Genomic DNA, 22578 nt, shown 5'->3' on the forward strand with positions numbered 1-22578 from the left:
CAAAACGTATGACTTTGCTTACACCATTATCTGCTGAAGCCCAAATTATATTTCATTAAAACACATGGCAGGATGTGGTTTGTAAAACTAAAGTCTACTTCTCTTGTTCAATTTTCTTTCAGACTACAAATGACTTAAAAATATATATATATTTGATTCACATATACTGTCTCAGCATTACATATATGAATCAATTTCGTTCGTTGAATTTTGTGAAGGAAAAAAAGGAAAACAATCAACAATCAAGATCATTCAATTTTCATTTGTAGCAACCATTTCGGAAATACAATTTTCCTACAAGTATGCACTGCCCCCTGCCGGTATTTGCTGACTAAACATGCCATATCTATCCTCTTTTATATAATTTCCCAAAACAATGAAAAGCTCACTACTGGAGACAGTCAATGCACAATGTTTATTTAATGTTGTATTGTTAATATCAGCAATATATATTCTAAATTGTGGTAAACTGCATTTCTTTGAAATTGAAACACTCCAGAGTTGACCACATGTTTTACTCATCTCATCATAAGGATTCAAAGCTATGTTTTTTGTTTTTGTCAAAATGTTGGTAGGTCTGCTTTCTGTTGCTGTCAACATTCACCCACCATAAAGCTCGTGACTGCGCGTTTAAAATTCAAGCGTGGCGAGAAAGTCTGTCGTGAACGCGCATCGGAGGCTTGACGTCACTGAGGCGCCCTGGCTCTCCCGAGCCGCTGGTACTGCTGGCAAAACGATGGAAAAATCAGATAGACATCTATCGAGTATTTAACATAAAATGATGGGTTTTGCAGCTGATTTCTGATTGCCAGAGGATTCAGTGATGGCGCCGATTTGAGCTTCACCAGAAAACGAGAAAGGTAGTTTGTTTGGAGAGGTTTTCACCACTGGCTATTGTGTTAGCGAGAAAAAATAGAGGTTCTGGTTGACCACTTAGATTAGATGGACTAACTAACATGTCACGGCGAGCTAACGTTAAACGTATGTGCATTTGACACGTTAGCTCTTTCCTTGATATTTACTAGACTTGCAGCTCGGTGAGTTATGTGAAGCTTTGAATGAGGAACCCGTCGCTTAAAATGAAGAGCCGTTCAGTAGATGTGGAGGAAAATGGATATGGTTTGATGTGGGTGTCTCCAAAGCAGACCCTGTACCGTGTCGTTAGGCTCGTGCAAAATGCTTTTATTCTGGTTCAATTGGTCACATGTTGACACCGCATCTTATGAACTTATCAGGTCAGGTATCTAGTTGTCTATTTGGCAGACTGTTTTTCTATTTCCATTCAGTTTTACGAGCAGGAAGATTTTTTTTCCTTACAATGTCCACCATGGACAATCCCCTTTTCCCTCCCTAGCTAGTTTTAATCCATAGTGTCAGCACATTGGGAAAATCATTCGTAGCTTCAAGATTTATTCCTCCGACAACATATACGAACCAATTTACACGTATGTCAAGGAAACTACAACAATAAAAGGGATAACCCGTAGTTAAAGGTATAAATCTCAGGCTTTACTGTTAGCCGGTATGTTAACGTAACGTTAGCTGCTAGCAAGGCCACGCAGACTAACCATTTCAATTACTGGTGGACATTCAGTTAAAAACAAAATATGAAACGGAGCACAAACCAGAGTAGTCAGATGCATGTTCATACACAAAGCTGCTTGAAGGTTGGTTATGTTATTTACCAGCATTTTGACTAATATGTTCCTACAAGGCTGACTGAAGGGGTAAGACTTACCAACAGCTATAACGGTACATACAGCATTCAACATAACCTTTGTTAAAGATAAAGATACAATCAGTAGCTCCCAAACGGTACCACACTATGTTCTACTATATACTAATGGGTCATTACCAAAGACTTTGTGCTAAAGGAAACTATCTGAGAAGAATTGGACAGATTAGACATGACTTTAAACGGTTACATAACAGTCTGTACTGCAGGAGGGGATCCAGTGAAACCTAAGCACAGAGTGGACATCTGAACTCACTCTCACTATGCTGAATTTAAAACATTTAAACGTACTATTTCACATTTGGCTGGAGATGGATGGAGACTCCTTTCATGACTCCCAGTGGACCATAGACTGCATGTCAGAAACCACTGGCTTGTTTGATATGGGTATGGAGTTTGATGCTGATTCAGTTGGGTTTTGATACTTTGAACTATCAATTTTACAAATTTGTTGTGTTATTAGTTGATAAAAGATGCTTTATGTTTGCTATTGCCATGTAATTTATAGGGAACAACGGTTTTCTTTGCAGATTGGTGTCATACTTTGTAACACTGGATAGCTCCTGTTGGAAGAGGACAGACTGTCAGCATTGTCTGTCCCTGAAAGTGGACAACATCGGACCTCTATTTTAGGATGAACATTGCACCCACCGTCTCCAGTTGAAGCAGGACCACCGCCGTGTATTCTCAGAATTGGTGAAAGTCACAATCACACAATTAGCAAGAATACGCAGATACTTGAGGTCTTACTTCAGTTTAGCTTGTCAGCCCCATTCTTCTATTTAGCAGAAGATGTATGGGAGTGCCCGCTCTGTTGGCAGAGGGGATGCCAACCATAGTGGAGGAAGAGATGGTACTGGTAATCAGGGATCTGGCCGTTCCCCTCGCCTTCCCCGTTCCCCTCGGATGGGACACCGTCGCACCAACAGCACCGGAGGCAGTGGAGGGGGTCCTGGAGGAGCAGGAGGCAAGACGCTTTCCATGGAGAACATCCAGTCCCTCAACGCTGCGTATGCCACCTCAGGACCAATGTACCTGAGTGACAATGAGGTTGCCATGGCAGGTGATCACCTTCTCAAAAGTGGTGGGACAGTGACGACCATGGGGAGACAGAGGGTGACCTATGGGTCAAGGGCCAACAACAGTGGAGTTGTGGCTGCTAGCACCCCCAACATCTCCACCTTAGTGCCTGGTGGTGCTCTGCTGCCAGCAGGCATGATGGCAGGTGATGCTCTAGCTTTTGGAGACCACCACATGGCCTCCACTGTGCCCCATTCTTTAAGGCAGGCCAGAGACAACACCATACTGGACCTGCAGGCCCAACTGAAAGAGGTATTTTGCCAAAAATTTCTCCATCAAGGATTTAGAATTTTTTATTTATGTAAAATGATTATTATTATTTATGTGCTTCTCCTTTTATCCTGCTTTCTCAGATTCTGCGTGAAAATGAAATGCTGCGGCGAGAAGTGGAAGTTAAGGAGAGCAAGCTCAGCTCCTCTATGAATTCTATCAAGACCTTCTGGAGCCCAGAATTAAAAAAGGAGCGAGCTCTCAGGAAAGATGAGGTTTCTAAGATCACTGTCTGGAAGGAACAATATCGTGTGATTCAAGATGAAGCACAGGTGAGTGTTCCCTTGTGTTTATTTGAATAGATACAATAGATGTTTGCCTCAAAAGTCATTTTTGATCTCATCAAGACCCTTTTTCAATCTAAATAAAGACCTCAACCTGCACTGTTTGAACATGTTTGACTGAAAAAATGCATTTCATTCAGTGCGTGTGTTTTTCTCTCTCTGCCTAGGCTACAGGCAGGTTTTTAACATCTAGTTAATCCTCTTATATGCAGCTATAGGCTCATGCTTAATAGATGAAAGAGGCCATAAGTCTAATGGTGGCATTAGCATTTCTGTAGGTTTTAGAAATTGCTGGATATGGTGAACAGGATGAAAATGTGGAGAAAGTGCACATTTAAAACTGTGTTTATGTATAGTAGTTTAACCACTGCAGCAAATAAGAACCCAGCATTTTCATATGCCCTCCATTCCCTGTCACTACTTCTGTGTAATGTGTCGCATCAAAAGAATAGAGACACTAGCTTTGCAAAATCTGAGGCCAGTCCATTGTTCAGGAGGCTGTTAGCCTGCACACATGTATACATACTGTATGTACACATGAAATGTGAACATTGATTTAATAACAATAAGTGAATGAATAGGCACAGGGTCTATTTTGAAACCCTACAGTTTGTTGTGTGAATTGTGCAAATTAAGTGTCCCTAATGAAGAGAACTAGTTTGTTTGATTCTTAATGGATGGGCAGATGTGTATAATTTGCTGTTTTCCCTCCTACTGAGTCACAGAATCACACTGTGGACTAATTCCCAGTAATGCCCGACTAGCGCAGAGCTAATCAGTGGGTGCTGTAATTTAAAGATGTTTGCTTTCTTATGTCAGCCTCCTCTTCCCACGCTGGCACACGTGCAACAGAAAACATAGGAACACAGACTCAAAGGCAATTGACTAATTACAGCTTCAGTTAAACTGCATGCCCTCATTGAATGTAGGTCCAACTGACCGTGCATACGTCTGCAATTGTATGTTCATGTGTCATTTCGGTTTCTTTGCTCGCTTTTATGCCCGTCATGCTCTGTGATAAGTGTCTGCTGTCATCTAGTCAATCATAGTGTGGAATGGCTATCATCTACCGTTTCCCTTTTTACATTTTTTTTTATTAAATGTTTTTTTCACCTAATCTTTAATATTTGTTGTTAAATACTCCTTGCCTTATGGATAAAATATCACATTTATCATAGGATGTTGTGAATTGCCAGTGATGTTTCATCAACTGTTAAACAGTAGTACACATGTTAGTGGAGCAGATAAGAGAGGGAGAACAAAAAAAAAGGTCTACATCACACTCTGAGCATCTTTTAACATTTTGACTTGGATACAAAATGTATACAGTTGCCCAGTGCTGTGTGTACTCTGCCCTTACGAGTTGGGACTTAGTGTTTGGATCAGTTTAGTTTTTCTTTGTGCTCTCTCAAACGCCTGACTGTTATCTCTCCTCAGCGTGTGTGTGTGTGTGTGTGTGTGTGTGTGTGTGTGTGTGTGTGTGTGTGTGTGTGTGTGTGTGTGTGTGTGTGTGTGTGTGTGTGTGTGTGTGTGTGTGTGTGTGTGTGTGTGTGTGTGTGTGTAGCTCATTGGTGTGTGTGTGTAGCTCATTGGTGTGTGTGTGTAGCTCATTGGTGTGTGTGTGGTGGATCGGTGCAGTGAGTCAGCCTTAGTCACGGGGTGGAGAGGGTGAAGGAAAGGGAGGGTAAGTGAGAGGAGAGGTGAGAGTATTGGAGGGAAGAGATGGGGCGATGTAAGTTAGAGGAAAAGTGTGTGAGGAGGAGAATGACAAAGGAAGGAAAGGGAGGGAGCCGGAGGGAGGAGGCCAGAGAGAAACTAAGGCAGACACTGACTTCTCTCTTTGTTCTGTCGTCTGAAAACGCTTGCAGCTGGTTCAGACCAGAGTGTAACACAGCCTTGTGTCACTGTCTCGCAGCAGCTCTGCCAAATGTCCGTGGCGTCCGATGCCACATACAATGCAATACTATACTGGGCTGATTGTGTTTCACCACTTGTATTTCTCTCGGCATGAAACGTAACACTGTCCACAAAGCCCGGCTGTTGGGGGTGCATCTGTCAGGGCACTGCTGATTTTTAAAATGCTGTAACACAATATTCTGCCAGGATCCATTCCCATGAAGTGGGATGGAAGCAGCCACCGTGTTATTAAAAGATCAATGACTTTCACCTTATTTCCCCTTGTGTAAATAAGGTGAAATAAAGTCCAACAGAAGAATGTTAACAGATGCATGTGTTTCTTGTTGCGTTTCTAGCATCTCCAGATGACTGTTCAGGCCCTTCAGGACGAGATGAGGATCCAGAGGGACCTGAACCAGCTGCTCCAGCAAGACCCTGCCATCCAAGGCCGGGACCTGGCCCTGTCATCTGAACCTACGGAGGAGAACTACCGAAGGCTACAGGCCGAATACGAGAGGCAGGCCAAAGAGCTCTTCCTCCTCAGAAAGACCCTGGAGGAGATGGAGCTGAGGATTGACACACAGAAGCAGACCCTGGGAGCCAGAGACGAGTCCATCAAGAAACTTCTGGAGATGCTGCAAAGCAAAGGTGTGTTTGAGACGTTGAAAGCTAATCGATCCTTACTGTTGAAGCACGTGCAGAACTATGCTACAGAGTAGTTCTTCTGTTGGCCGATGCATTCTGATTCTTTTACTAAACAGTATTTAAGTCAACAGAAAAACAGCAAACTCTTTGAAATACTAGGTCAATACGTTTCTACACAAACCTTTTGGCTCTCCACAAGGTTTTGGTCTGAGGCTCCTCGGCTCCTCCCAAGCTCTCTCCCCCGCTGGCCAAATATAGGTTTCTGTGCTCCATAAAGTAACCATGATGCATGCTTTAAACCCAAGCGTGCTTCTGAGGCTAAGAATATGTGAGGGTTTCATACAAAGACCTTTACGTAGGTGTCTCCCAAAATAATTTGATGTTATGGTTTATGGTTGTTTCATGTTGGCTGTGGAGTTGTGAATTCAATTAAATGTCCTTCCCTGCTGAACAGATGAGCTCTAGTTTGAAGCATAACACAGTCTCAGCTCCTATGTTAGCCTCCAGGTTAACCATGTGGCATATGATGCTCAGGTGGTCTGTTACAAACACTTATGTACTTTGTGTCAGGGCCATCTGCCAAGGCATCAGAGGAGGACCAGGAGCGGACCAGAAGGTTGGCTGATGCAGAGATGCACAGGCATCACCTTGAGAGTTTACTGGACCAGAGAGACAGAGAGATTAATGCACTGAGAGAGGTAATGTCCAATCAAACCATGCAAGATATAATATTAAATGTTATTAGTCTAGATTTGTTTGTTTTCATTTTACACTCTGAAATTGTGCAGATGTTTTTATAATATAATGCATGCAACATGTTCTTCTTCATCTGACCCAAAAGGAGCTGCACCGTCGCTACGAGGGAACCCCTGAGTCCACCAAAACAAAGGCTCTACAGACTGTCATCGACATGAAGGTTAGGATTTAAACAGAGAAGGTTGTATGAGTATGTTTGCTCACATGTTCATTCTATGCATGTGAACTCCTGTTAATCAATCCCAGGATGCAAAAATCAATTCAATGGAGCGGGGCCTGAGAGACATGGAGGAGGAGCTGCTGATGCTGAAATCCAATGGACTTCTGAGCTGTGAGGAGCGTCAGGAGGAAATGAAGCAGATGGAGGTCTACCGCAGCCACACGAAATTCATGAAGAACAAGGTCTGACGCAACAAGAGATGGAGTTTAGTTTGAATGAGCTGACTCTGTCTTGAATTCAGTAAAAACTTCAATTTTCATCCCTCCCTATTTCTTTCTCACATTGCCTCATCTTTTTCAGATGGAGCAGGTGAAGCAGGACCTCTCCAGGAAGGACACTGAGATGCTTGGTTTGCAGACCAAGCTGGAGACGCTCAACAACCAGTTCTCAGACAGCAAGCAGCACATTGAAGTCCTCAAGGAGTCCCTCACTGCCAAGGAGCAGCGAGCTGCCATCCTACAGACAGAGGTACAGCAGATGCTTATCTATACTCTCTTGCCCAGAGGACTTTGGAATAGGTGTAAAGCAAGAGCCCTTTAAAGCTACATATGTTAAGAAGTAAGAAGGGATACTTGTTCCTCCTACTTCTGACTGATGGTACAGAAGTTACCATATGTTTTCTTTGTGAGCATGACTGTTATGGTCAGTGACTATAAATTGTCCACCTCTCCCTGACCAGGTGGATGCCTTGCGCCTGCGCTTGGAAGAGAAGGAGACAACTCTAAATAAGAAGACCAAGCAGATACAAGAAATGTCAGAAGAGAAGGGCACACTCAACGGGGAGATCCACGACCTCAAGGACATGTTGGAGGTTAAGGAGCGCAAAGTTAATGTGCTTCAGAAGAAGGTGATTTGGACTTGTGTTGTCTGAAATGGCCACATGCATTCATCATGCTACAATGTATGTTCTGTGGCGGATGTTGCATTTTGACGGTTGCTTGGGTTTTCTCTGCAGATTGAGAATCTGCAGGAGCAGCTCAGGGACAAGGAAAAGCAGATGAGCAATCTGAAGGAGAGAGTAAAGTCTTTGCAGACAGACACCTCCAACACTGACACTGCTCTCACCACACTGGAGGAGTCTCTTGCAGAAAAGGTGAGTTTATGTCTGAACATACAAAGTTACTTTGACTGCAAATAGTAGATTCATTTGTAGCAACTTGTGTATTTATTGGTTATATCTGCTATGGTAGCGTGAGTGATCGCTTTCTCTACCTCCCTTTTTTAGGAGCGTATCATTGAGCGTCTAAAAGAGCAGCGAGACAGAGACGACCGGGAGAAGACTGAGGAGATTGACTGTAACAAGAAGGAACTGAAAGAGTTGAAGGAGAGACTGAGCTTACTCCAGGGAGACCTGTCAGACAGAGAGGTGAGAAACCGATGCAGGAACACAAGCTCACACAAAGACGGGCAAACTCTTGTTTACTGTTCTATAAATAAAGTGAAACATTGCTGTCAGGTTTTTTTCCATAAGTCTTACTTTGCGATGAGTCATGGTTGCCTGTGTTATATTTTCGGTCTCCTCAATCCTGTGCTCTGAGTTCGATAAGCTGGAACAGGTAAATGAATACTTCTGTGTCTGTGCAGACGTCTCTGTTAGACCTGAAGGAGCACGCATCATCCCTGGCCTCCTCTGGGCTGAAGAAGGACTCTAAACTCAAGAGTATGGAGATCGCCTTGGAGCAGAAGAGGGAGGAGTGCTTCAAAGTGGAGAACCATCTTAAGAGAGTGAGATTCTAAAATTAAGAAATCAGGCCGCTCATGTGCTGGCTCAGCTCCACATGACGCTACAACATGTGTACTTGATATGATGGTGACAGTCTGTTAACTAACCTCTGCCTGCGGACGCTGAAGTGAATACAACTGCTTTCTAACTGGCATCCCGTTTATTTGTCAGGCTCAAAATGCAACCCTGGAGGCTCAGGCCAACACTGAGCTGGCCGAGCGCATTAAGAACCTCGAACAGGAAGTGGCCCGCCACAAAGAGGATTCTGGGAAAGCCCAGGCTGAGGTGGACCGCCTGCTGGACATCCTTCGAGAAATGGAGAATGAGAAGAATGACAAGGACAAAAAGATAAATGAGCTGGAGAGGTAGGTGGAAATGTGTTTGAATTGCTCTCAAAAGGTCTCATGTCACTATACAGTAGTAACTGAATGTGTGTGTTTTATGTGCAGCTGGGTTTTGATTGTTAGCCCTGGAATAAGTAGTGTCTTTGATGTTCACAGTGGACAGACTTTGTTGTGATTTTAGTTTTTTACGTGCCGTTTTTTGTGGCGTTAGGCAGCTACACTGCTTTCTGCTGTCTGTTTTCATCCTCGCTAGCTTCGACCCAATGTTGCTCATGACTGATGCACATTTTCCTTCAATGACATCATGCCACTCTTGAGATTGTTGTCCACAGCACATAGAATTCATGTCATTTGGCCGTATGCCATTTTTTTTGCATCTTGCTTTGAAAGCTGATGAGATGAATGTTATTAACAGACCTGTAATAAACCTGGTAGGTACAGCTGTAGTAGCTGGCATACGCAAGTCATCCTTCTGCAATTTTTGTCTTGTACTTGTCTGTGGTGAACCATGAGGTCTTATGGCACTTGAGTCATCACATAATCCTAGAACTGTAGGAGGTCCCCCTCCTTCTTTCTCTTTCTCTTCATATTGACTCACTCACATCCTGGTCTGTTTTTCTCTTTACTGCTTTCTTGTCTTTACACCGGAAATCTCTCGCCTCACCAGTTTGGCCTCCAGGTTAGTATTTGCTCTTTTTCTCTCTTCCCCGACCCTGGCATCCTTTTTAAAAAAAAATATTTTTATAAATGTTTTTGTTCTCTTCTCACATTTCCCTCCCTTGTCGTTCTCCACTCTCATGTGGTGCTGCAAGCAACGTCTTTGTCTTGACATATTGAACTCTTGTCTTTCCTCTTACTTCTGTTAATGCCCATTTTTGTCTTTCGCCTTCTAAATGTTATTGTTCTGTATTTCACCTTATTTGAGTCTTTGCAGGGCTGTCTAAAATCCTGCCAAAGCGAGTCTGTAAGGCTATGGTCGCAACTGTCATTTCTCTTCATCCGATCACATCTCTTTATGTCCACATTTACATTTTATTTTATTTTCACTGTCTGAAACTGTGTTTACTAACAATTGGCTACAACTGACTTCTAAGCATTCTACATGGATGATCATTGATATTTCAATATGTGAGTCAACAAAATATGAAATATGCTTGCATTTTCAGTCCCAATACCGATACCTGGGCTTTGGGTATCGGCCCGATACCGAGTACCGATTCGATACCTGTGTAATTAATAATGAGCTCCTGTGTGGATGTGACTGGGATCATTACTTTTATGTTTAAGCCAAAATCAAGCTTGACTTAAACATTGCTTCTCACACTTTGGAAAACAAAATGCTACAAATGCATATATAGATATAAATGTACTGAATTATATTAAAATAATAAAGTGTGCACTAGTAAACCTAGTAACTTCAATATCTTCAAAACTAATGTGAATTCAAATATAAACCCTTTTTTCTTTTTTTAAATGCAACAATAAATTGGTCAAACCTAAATGGGAATTAAAATGTATTCCTGTATATCCAGTATAAAACCATACAACTGTGTAAAATGAGAACAAAATATAAAACTGAAATCACAATTAGGTCTAAAACTATTGCAAATTCCTAATCTGTTCTAAACATAACTTGCACTTTTTCATAATTTACCATCTCCTTTCAATTGAATGATAAATGATATTACATATATTACATTGACTTATACATGTACATAACATATAACCTCTCTCATGTAACCCATGGTGCCCTGTAGGCAGATGAAGGACCAGACTAAGAAGGTGGCGTCTCTGAAGCACAAGGAGCAGGTGGAAAAGAGCAGGAATGCTCGACTCGTGGAGGAGGCCAGGAAGAGGGAGGACAACGAGTGCGAGAGCTCTCAACAGGTGAAGGTGAGGCATGTGTGTTGTTTGTTTGTATGAACTTTGCATTACAACAAACAGGGATTTTCACAGATCCTCCGTTTTTAATAAAAGATTCTGAAATGTAGGTCTAAATTTGTCCCAAATGTGATTTTATAGGTCTTAAAATGAATTTTCTACTGTTGTGTTAACTGCAAATATTGAAGAGGGTCGGCAGGAGAACGAAGTCTGAACTTCAGGTTGTTGAAACCTGCAGAAACTCTCAACCAAGGTCACATTTGCTGCCACTGACTTACTAGTTCAGAATCCCACAAACCATCATTTGAACTCTTCCTCCTCGTGTTGTGAAGGACACTCTGCGTCAGAAGTCGGATCGCATAGAGGAGCTGGAGGAGGCCCTAAGAGAGAGCGTGCAGATCACTGCAGAGAGAGAGATGGTGTTGGCACAGGAGGAGGCTGCCCGGTCACTCCAGGAGAAACAGGTACACAGCTCCCCCTAAAAACACTCGCACGACAAAGCAATATTAATCAACCCAAAGTATCACACATACATATGCATAAACGCATCTATAAACTAATTAAAAAAACACCTTCATATACTGAGATTTGTTCTCCTTCATCTTTTTGCTGCCATTGTGGTGTTTATCATCCTTCTTCAACTCCTTCCTCTCTTCTGGCCTCCGTCTCTTTCTCAGTTCTTTTATCTTTGCTTGTCCTTTTCTCGTTTTCTCTCTGCTACTCACCGCCTCTCAGAAGCACTTACTCAAACCAATGCATGAGTCCAACCTCGCCCACATTAAGTTGTCTAAGGTATGAGTCCAGTATGTGTGACCTCCCATCAGTGAGCAACAACACTTATAGGGGTGGACACAATAACAGCAACACCTCTACAATTCATACAATAACACAAAAACCCTGCAATACAGATTGTGAAGCTTGATCATTTTTGGGAAATTGAGTTTGAAGTTGTTGGATTACATTATTTTGAAGGTGTTGCTGTTTCCAGCCCGTGTAACTTTCATGTTTTTTTGTTTACCTGCCGTTTGCTTATGAAACATAGCGATGCTGATTAATTGGTCAGCTCACACACCAAGTAGCCAATAGAATTGATCATTTGGGGATGAATAATTCACATTTTCAGTCAGTCAATTGTAATTAAAGTGTGTACTGATATGAAACAATGGCACTCTTGTGCCCTTCTTAAATGAATAACAGGTAAATAAAATGTCATGCTGTAGTTTAATGGTATCTGTGTTATAGTTCACCCTTAGTCCTTCCCAAAGCTCACATGAACTATGCTGCCCCTGCCTCTTATTAGAGCACTTCATACTGGCAAGTCATCAAGAGTATCTTTTATTTATTAAAAATAAATAGAAACCCTGTGCTTTCACTGATGGATTTCACTCTATTCATCATTTAATTGTTGTTGTGCATGTGTGCATGTGTGTATGTGTGTGTGTTCCCAGATGGAGGAGCTGCTGGGGGCCATGGAGAAAGTGAAGCAGGAGCTAGAGTCCATGAGGGCCAAGCTGGCCTCCACCCAGCAGTCTCTGTGTGAGAAAGAGACTCACCTCTCAACCCTGCGAGCTGAGCGCAGGAAACACCTGGAGGAGGTGCTGGAGATGAAGTAAGACACTATGTGCACGCACACACAGTAGGGTGGAGTAGACTCTGGAGTATCGATTGCTGCCTTCATCTTGTAAAATGTCATCTTATTCTGGCCTCCCCCAGCTGGCAGGATGATTTTCTGCAATGAATAATAAATGATAATTGAGCTATTTACTTGTGTGGTTAAATGCCATCATGTTGTTTCCGCTCCACCTAACAGGCAGGAGGCACTGCTGGCTGCTATCAGCGAGAAGGATGCTAACATTGCCCTGCTAGAGTTGTCCTCCTCTAAGAAGAAGAAGACTCAGGATGAGGTGTCTCTGCTGAAGCGGGAGAAGGACAGACTGGTGCAACAGCTCAAACAGCAGGTGGGGAGGGGGCTGCTGGTATCTTCCGTGTTTACACACAGTCATGTTATTTCCATTTATCTCTCTCCTACACGTCTCTCACACAGAATATGTTCACCAGTAGGGAATAGAGTGCAAAGCACTTGGTGTCTCACCAGAATTATTTTTTTGGAAAGATTGGACACCGGATGTCTGACAGTTTTTCAGTAACAGTATTTTGTGTTATCATTAGGCACACTGCAAAGGATACATGCCAAATACCAGTAAATTATTTCCCTCAACGATTACCTGTCACACTGGGGAGTAACTTTCTCTATCAACAGTATTTGAAGTCCCTGGATGTAGACCACCACCACACACACTCGCTCTCCACCTCTCTATCTATGAGCCAATCAAAAAGTAAACTGAAACAATGGCTTCATATCAAACAGGTTCCTGACTGGTTCTCTGTGTGCTGCCGCCACACAAAGGTTTTAGACATGTGCAATCTTTTTCTCCTAAGTCGTTATTATTTTAATGTGGCCACTTTTATTTTGAGATGTAAACTAAGGTAATTTATATAAAAGATTAAGCAAGATTTGAAATAATTAATAATTTCACTCGGCTTTGAAATCGGGTATAGAGGGCAGAATTAACTGAAACACGAGTATTGAATGCTTTGGTTGATTCATGGCACTTAATTTCCTTGTTTAGTATCCCTTAGAAGATGGGACCAACGGTTACAGAAACATTTGTTATCAACCTGGGGCATCTGTTTGTAACTTCTAACCAGTTTCCTAATGCTTCGAACATCTTTTACTGTGAAGACTGTGAAGTTTCACAGTAGCACAGGTGCACATATTAAATAATGGCTGAATTCCATTTAACTGCTTCAGTTTCAGGGTCCTGGTTCTCTGTCGCACTGTAAAGACTTACTAGTACACTTGAATAGAAACACCTGGCCTTTTGTCTGACTCGTGTTGCTGGACTGGATTCTAGGATGTAGCCATGCCAATTTCTTCTTTTTTATCGCATCACTCATCTGCTTTTCGTCATGTCACTAAAGTGTTTTTTTATTCTTACCATTTATAAATATACAGACTCAGAACAGAATGAAACTGATGGCAGATAACTATGAGGATGACCATCTGAAGACGGCTCCCGACCAGACAAATCACAAACCCTCTCCAGATCAGGTAGCTTACCTAACCCCCATGTTTCCATTTCAGCCTAAACAACTTCTCTAGCATTTCTGTAATTTGATTTGTTAACAAAGTAATGTCTGTCTGCCTTCTATCTGAAGGGAACAATGATTTAGTTCTGTCTTTTTAACTTTCCTGTCTATATACGCACTAACCAAATGTTCCTTTTTATAATGCTGCAATTGGCTTACCTTGTGGCTAACAGGATGATGAGGAGGGTATTTGGGCGTAGCTGACCTTTTGCCCTCCCCCTCTCTCTCTCAGCCATTTTATTCAGAAGGGTGAGCTCGTATGAAAAGCCAGACCTGTCGCACCTTTTTCATCGTTGCTCTGTGGCATGTTCACCCGTCTTCCGTTCATTGTGGTTTTCTTTTTGCCGTATGCCATCCCCCTCTTCTTAATGTTGATGGTCATTGTCCTCAGTGCTCTTGCTGTGAGAGCACATCTCATCCCGTTCCTTTAACGCTGGTCATTTATTGCTTTTTGGTGGTTTATGGGATAGGGATCAGTGTGTATGCGTGTGTGTTTTGTGTGTGTGTGTGCATGCACAAGCTAAAAAGGATGAGTTGATCCTGGCTCAGTCTCAACTCCTTGAACTAAAGCTTCTTAGCTTTGCATGCCACTGCTCCTCACATTTTGACCCGCACAAACAGGCGTTGCATTGGATAACTGTTTAAACCTCCACATGTAATCAGTGGTTGAGTGAGTCATTTTGTTGAGCGGCTCGTACGCAAAATAACAATCCATAGATACTCTAATAATACAGCTGAGAAGGTTGGCTCTAATGTGAGATGGTGATTGGTTTATAAGCGTGCATGCAGATGATATTTTGTTTTTATGCAATTGTTGTCTTGTGCTCGAGTCTTTCATGATGTTCAATCATTAAAACGGGAGCATAACTAACCTCTAATGTGTAAGATGTGTTCTTCTCCTTGTTTATCCTCTTTTTTTGCACACGGCCTCACACTCTTTTCCTTTTGGTCCCTGCAGATGATACCCCCTCTTCTAGCCCTGTCCCAAAACCGCAGTAAGCTCAAGCTCTACATCGCCCACCTGACGGACCTCTGCCATGACCGGGACCCCAGCATCCTCAGCCAGCTCACACCGCCCTCTCACTACCACCACAACGACCCCGAAGACTGGGAGGAGGAGCTCCAGAAGATGAGTGTCGAACAGGTAGTGAAGGAGGATATAAATGACGGGTATATTGGCATAAATAGTTAAAGAGTTTAACTCAGTCAAAAACATGAGCATTTGGTTGGCTTCTGAATGAATTATAATCTAAATGAATGGGCCTGTGTTGAACACGAATGAAGAGAACGCAATAAACAAAATGCAAATCCAATGCAGTAATAGAAATTAAGGAAATAAAAGTACAGTGGGGACAATGTATCAAAGGCACAGCAGAAGAGTTACATTTTTGAAAGTGGACACATTTAAGATAATCAGGAAGTAGAGAACAGTTTTGTTTTACTCATTTGTACTTGTTCTTGACGTAATAACCTGGATTTAGTTGTATCTGTGTTTTAATTTGTTATTTGTCAAGTCAATAACTGTATTAGAGATGGGGCTTTTTTAGGGAGATTGTGCAGAATTACATTACATTCTATTTAATTTAGCTGTAACCCACCATGATGATGATTCAACGCCCAACAGCAGGAATATTGCAAATATGTTAGCTTCAAATAAGCCAAACCAATTTATGTGCTACATAAAGAAATCAGTTTTCTTTTGTTTATAATTATTATTGGCCAATTTCTATTATGGCTAATTTCCTCACCATCGCTCGTTTCAAACTACATACCATATTCAAGAAGCTTTTTTTTTTTTTTTAAACTTCAAACTTTCCTATATCTGTTTGTTGAAGGAAACTAATTCATGCTTTTTCCCTCCAGTTGCAGCGAGAGCTGGAGGTGTGTGAGAAGGAGAGCGGAGAGCTGCAGGAGTATGCAAACTCTGTCCTCCAACAGATTGCAGACTACTGCCCCGATATCCTGGAGCAGGTTGTCAATGCCCTGGAGGAGTCATGCTGACAACTCTGACCTCAGACACAACCCGGCTGACCCCTGGTCTTCACATAATCTGTAGCTTATCCCAGGTGCCCCTACCTCCACTCAACAAGGCTCCTGGAAAGATGAGAGGAAGCTGGGGCATTATCTCGCCCCGCTGAGCTTTTCTTCGTTCCCCTCGTCCACCCCGGAACAAACTTTCACAACGCCTAAGTGCTTTCCTGTCTCATGTGTCTCTCTAATGTCATGCCTATAAAATCAAATTAGGGATGTTCACACAGTCTGTCGAAATGTTGTCAATTATGGCACTTTGAGCAAATATCAGATTGCACACTGCAAACGGAGGTCCTCTTGATAATGACGGCGGTGGCAGATGGTGCAGTCGCAGTGGGAAGAGAAAGTACACACCTAATCACATATCAAGCAGGCAACATCATACTGGAGGATTATGAAAATGTAAAAGCTCACCAGTAAGCATATGTGAACTCACCAAAATTTGATTTTTGCAAGTAGTATATTGCACACCTGTTAGTCCGGGTTGTGTTGGGAGTTGGGAGAGAAAAGATATCGGATGAAGGAAACAAACTTCCACAAAGTCTTGGAGGATACTGCCAACCTAACTCTCTAGAACTGCTAGATCAAGCACAGTTACCTCACCCACTTCTATCTCAGTCTTTTACCCCTCAGATTTCTCTTGCATAGCTTTCAAGATAAAAGGGGTAAATGTATTCCTTACATGGGACAGGAAAGCACTGTTTGTCTTGAAGGACTGGGGAGCTGCTACATCTAGAGGGGAGCAGAGAGGAGCTCAGTTCCCTGGGTAAATCATGGAGCCATGTAGATGCTTATTTTTGTGTGTTGTGTCTGTGTGTCTGTGTTCCATAACTAGTAGGTGGGAGTCACTAGTTAGAAATACAGCTAATGGTGTCCAAACATCTGAACACTTAGGAAATGTCACTTTTTAACCAAATATAAATGCAGCAAGTTCTCCAAATGTTTCCTCTCCCAGCTTGGAGCTGTGGATCTGTCATTGTAGCCGAGATTAAGTGGTAGGTACGTTTTACTGTGTAGTCTGTGGCTGGGTCTCTGTCATGAGAGGGGGATTAAGGCCTGACCTTTGACACGGATCAAAGGCAAGATTTTTAGTTACACTATATTCTCAAATACAAATAAGAGAGAGGGGGTAACAAAAAGCTTTTATTCTCTGAGATGTGTTCATTTTTAGATGGTTTTGCACACAACGTCCACTTGTTTATGAGGTATGCAATGTTTCTTTTGAGAACGTTCTAGTGGCCTTGGAGCATGCACAGAGATCAGTACTGGACCTAATGCAGGGATATTTATTCCTTTGTAATATTGGTGCTAAGGCATGATGTAAGAACTTGTGATCTCATCCACTGATCTTTCAGTCTCATCCAAAGTTTCTATAGATGTTACTTAAAGCCCACCTGTTCTTTAGTTTGTCGACTAAAACACTGAAGAATACAAGCAATGCCCTTTTTCTTGTATTTTTCAGATCACTTACAAATGCAAGTGATGCCTCCTTTTTATTGTATTTTTTGAAATCTTCAGGGCTGAGGTTTTTAATTACTAAGTGCATCTACATTTACAGGAAATGAAAGTCACTTTTCAGCATATTTAGACTTTAGTTCAGTTTGTAAATAACGTGATATTTAACACGTACAGTGACTGAATAAAGGTAATTAAGTGGAAGGTGTTGTGCATTCATTAAAAAAATAATAATCAGAAAAGTTAAAAGCAGTACAGTTGTCATTTTGTCTTCAGGACAAAGTGTGTGTGTGTGTGTGTGTGTCAGTATTGCCATAACTTGCAGAATGTCATGTTCTATAGAGATACTGTATATTATATAAGAGATATATATGTATATTTTATATATATATATAATATACGTATATATCTTGTGTGTGTATATATCTCTATATATCTATACACATTATATATATATATATTATATAAATATATATTAAATAAATATATTTATATAATGTATTTATAATGTGTATATATATCTCTACATAAAAATGTTTACTGTATGGATATGCATTGAATTTTGGCACAGAAACTTCAAGCGCGAGCTGCTCTGAACAAAATGACCGTCGAGTTAATGTCTTCAGCAGAAACTGAGGAAAGTGTCAAAAAAAATCTTGTGTCAAAAATAACGTGAACTACAAATGTTTTCAAACCGTGACCGTGTGAGTGGAGAGTACTTTTCTTGCATTGATTTCTAATTGTCATTTTTTATATAGTTTTCACCATGTGGTGGTGTAAATGTATTATCCTAAGATTCCAGTGTTGTCTTTTCTTCTTACCTGTTGTGTCAACAGTTTTTGTTGGTTGATGTCAAAGACAGACTGTGCCTGATTAATTAAAAATAAGTATCAACCATCACGGGCCTCCTGCTGTTAAAAGATCAACATAATCTTACAAAGCAAAACTGCATCTGGAAGTTTTCTAACTATCTTCCTATGTATGGTTGCTTTACAGATACATTTGGGTGGACTAACTAACAGTGAGTTTCACAAAGAAAAGAAAAACATCCACTGGAGGATATTAGTTTGATCCTTGTTTTCGTCTGTCAAACCTTTTTAACCCCTCACCTTTCACCACTGGCTTCAGTGAAAGCATTTTCTTAGTGTTTAATTCCCCTTACTTTGGCCTGTGTGTCCCTGCCCTTGCCTTAATGTCTCGTCATCTTTTTCTCAACTCCTTATTGAGGAACACAGAGCTGATTAAGGGGCTTCTGTCACGTTCATGGTTTGTTTCTTTTCGTTTGTATAAGAAATGTACTGCCTTCTGTCTGTTTGTGTTAAGAATCAAACTGTAAAAAGGAAGCAAAACAGACATGTTTGAATTATTTGGATTTTGTATGTATGTAAATAAATAAATTATAAGCCTTGGCTTCTAGCAACTTTGTTTTTCATAGATGGGCATCACTGTTTACTTATGCTCCACAGTTGAGTTAAGGTTAAAGAAAACATTTGTTACATCTGGTAGTCTTGGACTGTAGCACCTTTTATTATTGAAAACTAAATTATATAATAAGTCCTCACAAACTTAGTTATAACATGCATTACATTCTGAGTCTAAGGAAAGACACTACGATCTTACACATATATAGCTAAGCAGGGTGATAGATGGGGCTTTGGTTCTGGGACACAGCTGTGTATTATTTGAAGTGTTTCCTAGTGCCAGTGGGATTCCATAGGAACTGCACTTTTAAATACATTTCTCACAGTAGACCTTTTTTCACTTAACACAAATAGTCAAATGTTATCCAATGTTTGAATGTCAGTTGGTTAAAAGGTGTGAATTATCTTTAGCTGCACATTGTACTGGTATTCCCTGCCGTGAATGATTAAAATAATCTACATTTTAATCATATAATTCTCTAGATTTAATTTAGTGGTAGCCTCTCTGATACAAAAAGTAAGAAATCAAAGAGACCTTCTGATTATGTTGTTCACCATACACAGAACAAAACGTCGCTATTAAGCCTTGTATGTGTGCAAGTGCCCTAAACTGCACAAACCTTAGACATCTGTAGTCATTATAAATCAAATAGTTGGTAAAATTGTTACAAATTTGAGTAAAACACAAAATGAAACATATTTGCCATCTTTATTCATAAATATCACTACTGTATGAATATAAAACAATCTTAAATTACTGCTTTTTTTAAACAAATACTCTGACACTATTGTTGGAAGCTCCTCAGGAGAAAAACCACTGATAAAACAGTTTTAAAGTATTGCATATAGCCTTGGCAGCTGTTAATTACTACGCCTTACTGTAGTTGTCTCGATGAACCTTTAACAGAATAGCATACTGGAACATACTTATTTCCTCAGGAATATGAAACATAGCCAACTATACACAGGTAAACAAAGAGACAGGAGTGATCCACCCACTTCAATTTGAAGTACAATTTTGTCAAGTCACTCAATTGAAAAAATATTGGTTACACAAGTAGAAAATTCATCAGCCAACAAAACATTCTATCAAAATGTGCCTTTCTGTTAAGAGTTAAAATGCCTAGCTATTATTCTGCAATGAGAATTTTTTAAAATATCTAAATCTCCATTGGAAGGTATGTCACAAAAATATGCAATGTCATCTATTATTCAGCGATAGTAGGCACTCCTGTGTTTGATGGGTGAGGTAGCTAGATAGTAAGAACTGTACACAGGCTGAGATTTAACAACGCACATCAGAAGCGAGCGCAAGACTAAAACTAAGAGTGGAGTATTGCAGCGGACGTGAACAATATTCCAGTGATCAATGCAGAGTCCCTCTCCTTGTTTTTAGTCACAGTATTGAAGGTGAAATTAAGAATGATACAGGCAGTGCCTCTTAGTACACAACCGAGCGCTATACACAATAAAACACATGTATACTAAATGAGAGATTTCACCTCACTCTCTCACTCTCGGTCATCTGCCACAGTCCCAGGTTTAACACTTTAAGGCACGGGAGCTGTGTTATCCTCTCCAGACCCCTCTTAGTGATCTTAGTACAACCGTACAGATCAATCCCTGTCAGCTGGGTAAGATGGTCAGCTATCAACTCCAACCCTTTGTCTGTGATCCTCACACACTGTCCAATGTTGAGTGTCTTGAGTTCGTGCATCTGGCGTACCATCCTGTTAATGCCATCATCACTGATATGACAGGAACAAAGAGAGAGGGACTTGAGCTGATACAAGCCCTGGGCGATGTAAGCCAGGCTCTGGTCTCCAATCTTGTCACAGAAGGAGACATCAAGTCCAGAGAGCCGGAGGGAGCCCATGGCCAGATGCATTATCCCTGTGTCACTGATGTTATCACACGAGCGCAGGTTCAGGCTGCACAGGTGGGTCATATGCGACAGGTGGATCATCCCTGCATCTGATATCCCTCCGCAGAAGCTGAGGTTGAGCACTTTGAGCTTGTTTAGGCCCTTTGAAACATGTTTGAGAGAAAGGTCAGTCAGCTTCTGGCAGTCCTGCAAGGTTAACTTCTCCAGGGACAAGCAGCCCTCTGCCGCGCTGCGGGTCATGCCAGACAGGTGACCGATGCCCACATCGGACACATGCCTACAGCTGCGCAGGTTAAGGCTCTTGAGTCTGTGCAAGCCCCAGGCAATGAGCAACAGGCCGGTGTTTGTGATATTGCTACATCCCCCAAGTTCAAGCACCTCCAGGTTTTTGAGGTACTGGGCAATCCTGCCCAAGCTGGAGTCAGTGATCTGTTTACAAAGGCTGAGGTTCAACACCCGCAGGGATGGGATGTCCTGCACAAAGGCATGTCCGAGTCCGTTGTCTGTGAGGTTAAAACATCCACACAGGTTAAGGCTTTCGATGTGCGGCATCCCTTGAATCACGTAGCTCAGGCTTCGCCTTAGGCTGAGAATCTGAACTTTTTTGATCCCCCTGGTTTGCAGACTGGGGAACAGAGACGGGTTAGCTCGCCGCAGATGGAGCTTGGCTTCCACCCCCCTCCACACCGACTTGTGGTAGGACGCGTCTTTCCAGGCCGCGCACACTTGGGCTACTCTTCCTTTGTCTTTAACGTCCAGATAACTGAAAATAATGGCCAGGATCTCCGGGAAAAGGCACGATATATGTGTCTCCATTTCAAACATGACTGCAGGTTGCCTGCTTTTAGCAGCAGCGGTTGATTGTGGGCGACAATACTGTCGTGGTTAGCTCGCCGAAACTCTCCTGCCGAAGTTGCTGGCTCGCTCGGCAACGTTAGCTAATGTCAGCTAGCATACGAACAGGCTAACTATAGCTAGTTAGCTTTGTGTGTAACGTAACAAAAATCCACCCATCTTGTAGGAGCGAATCTCACTAGTATATTAAATAAAATGATGGCACAACATTAACACTAACGACTCAGTTCCTGTGGTGACAACGTGGATACAGATGCAGGAAACTCCGAAAGGCAGTCGTAATATTTACCTAGCAGGCTAGGCTAACGCTGTTGCGCAAACGTCGGCGTAGCGTTAGCTGTCTAAACTTGTGAAAAGCCGAACAACATCCCCGTCCAAGCTGTCCAAAACAACTTATCAGTCACTCCAGCTCATCGCAAAGTGTATCCAAGAACTTTTTTGTCTGCAGAAACTTTCCTCCACAAAGCTGTTTGCTCGTACAAATGTAAGTGCCAGGCTCCTTCACCTTCTGAGGCATTTCCAGCAGCGTCGGCGCATCCCGGGTCGCTACAAATGAATAAACCAGCTCTAATAGCTTATAGCGGGTATCCACTGCCAGCGGCTCCTAGTGGTGACACGTGTCGTTACTATTACTGCTGGCTCCATTACACACATTTTAATAATAATAGCAATATTAATGTATATATTAAAAATACTACAGCGTCCCTGAGTAAGAATAACATTTATATTATATATATTTATATGTCAATACCGCATTACGTGCTTTAGGAGTAAATCAGAACAACAAAGAGTCTGTATGTTTGTTGTTTGTTTCATGTTATGTTTGTTCGTAGGTACACTGAATCTAGATGCAATTGGATTGTAGGTTCGGCGTTTTGTAGGCTCAAATAAGAAAACAAAACAAGGTATTAGTTACAAATACAAGAAAAGGTTACACTTGCTTAATT

General features: G+C 41.7%; 2 protein-coding genes across 6 annotated transcripts; one reads left to right on the forward strand and one right to left on the reverse strand.

The window, feature by feature from the left end:
- The first annotated feature begins 653 nt into the window (after window positions 1-653).
- Window positions 654-18879, forward strand: LOC115009594 (ELKS/Rab6-interacting/CAST family member 1-like). 5 transcript variants are annotated; one of them, XM_029433688.1, is made up of 21 exons: window positions 654-860; window positions 2266-3067; window positions 3169-3357; window positions 5622-5913; window positions 6481-6608; window positions 6752-6826; window positions 6913-7068; window positions 7187-7354; window positions 7566-7733; window positions 7842-7979; window positions 8112-8252; window positions 8471-8611; window positions 8781-8974; window positions 9621-9632; window positions 10711-10846; window positions 11167-11298; window positions 12283-12443; window positions 12645-12792; window positions 13851-13946; window positions 14943-15128; window positions 15848-18879. In XM_029433688.1, exons 2-21 carry the CDS (start codon window positions 2528-2530, stop codon window positions 15983-15985), a joined length of 3339 nt encoding a protein of 1112 aa, XP_029289548.1. In that variant the 5' UTR covers window positions 654-860; window positions 2266-2527; the 3' UTR covers window positions 15986-18879. The 5 variants fall into 5 exon arrangements, with proteins under 5 accessions (XP_029289548.1, XP_029289549.1, XP_029289551.1 ...); XM_029433689.1 differs by having other exon boundaries at window positions 10711-10840; XM_029433691.1 differs by lacking the exon at window positions 15848-18879 and adding an exon at window positions 14158-14233 and having other exon boundaries at window positions 14943-15077.
- A 702-nt stretch (window positions 18880-19581) lies between these two features.
- LOC115010261 (F-box/LRR-repeat protein 14-like) lies at window positions 19582-22198 on the reverse strand. Its single transcript, XM_029434795.1, has one exon. The coding sequence runs from the start codon at window positions 21599-21601 to the stop codon at window positions 20390-20392; it is 1212 nt and encodes a 403-aa protein (XP_029290655.1). The 5' UTR covers window positions 21602-22198; the 3' UTR covers window positions 19582-20389.
- Between the last annotated feature and the right edge of the window lie 380 nt (window positions 22199-22578).

This window comes from Cottoperca gobio, chromosome 6 (genome assembly GCF_900634415.1).
Source record: "Cottoperca gobio chromosome 6, fCotGob3.1, whole genome shotgun sequence".
In the NCBI taxonomy this organism is placed as follows: domain Eukaryota; kingdom Metazoa; phylum Chordata; class Actinopteri; order Perciformes; family Bovichtidae; genus Cottoperca; species Cottoperca gobio.

Excerpts from the sequence above, each read along its gene's own strand:
- LOC115010261 (XM_029434795.1), bottom strand. The coding sequence starts at position 21,601 with ATGTTTGAAATGGAGACACATATATCGTGCCTTTTCCCGGAGATCCTG.
- LOC115009594 (XM_029433688.1), top strand. The coding sequence starts at position 2,528 with ATGTATGGGAGTGCCCGCTCTGTTGGCAGAGGGGATGCCAACCATAGT. Across the intron at positions 7,355-7,565 it reads CTGCCATCCTACAGACAGAG|GTGGATGCCTTGCGCCTGCG; the intron begins GTACAGCAGATG and ends CTCCCTGACCAG. Across the intron at positions 8,253-8,470 it reads GAGACCTGTCAGACAGAGAG|ACGTCTCTGTTAGACCTGAA; the intron begins GTGAGAAACCGA and ends GTGTCTGTGCAG.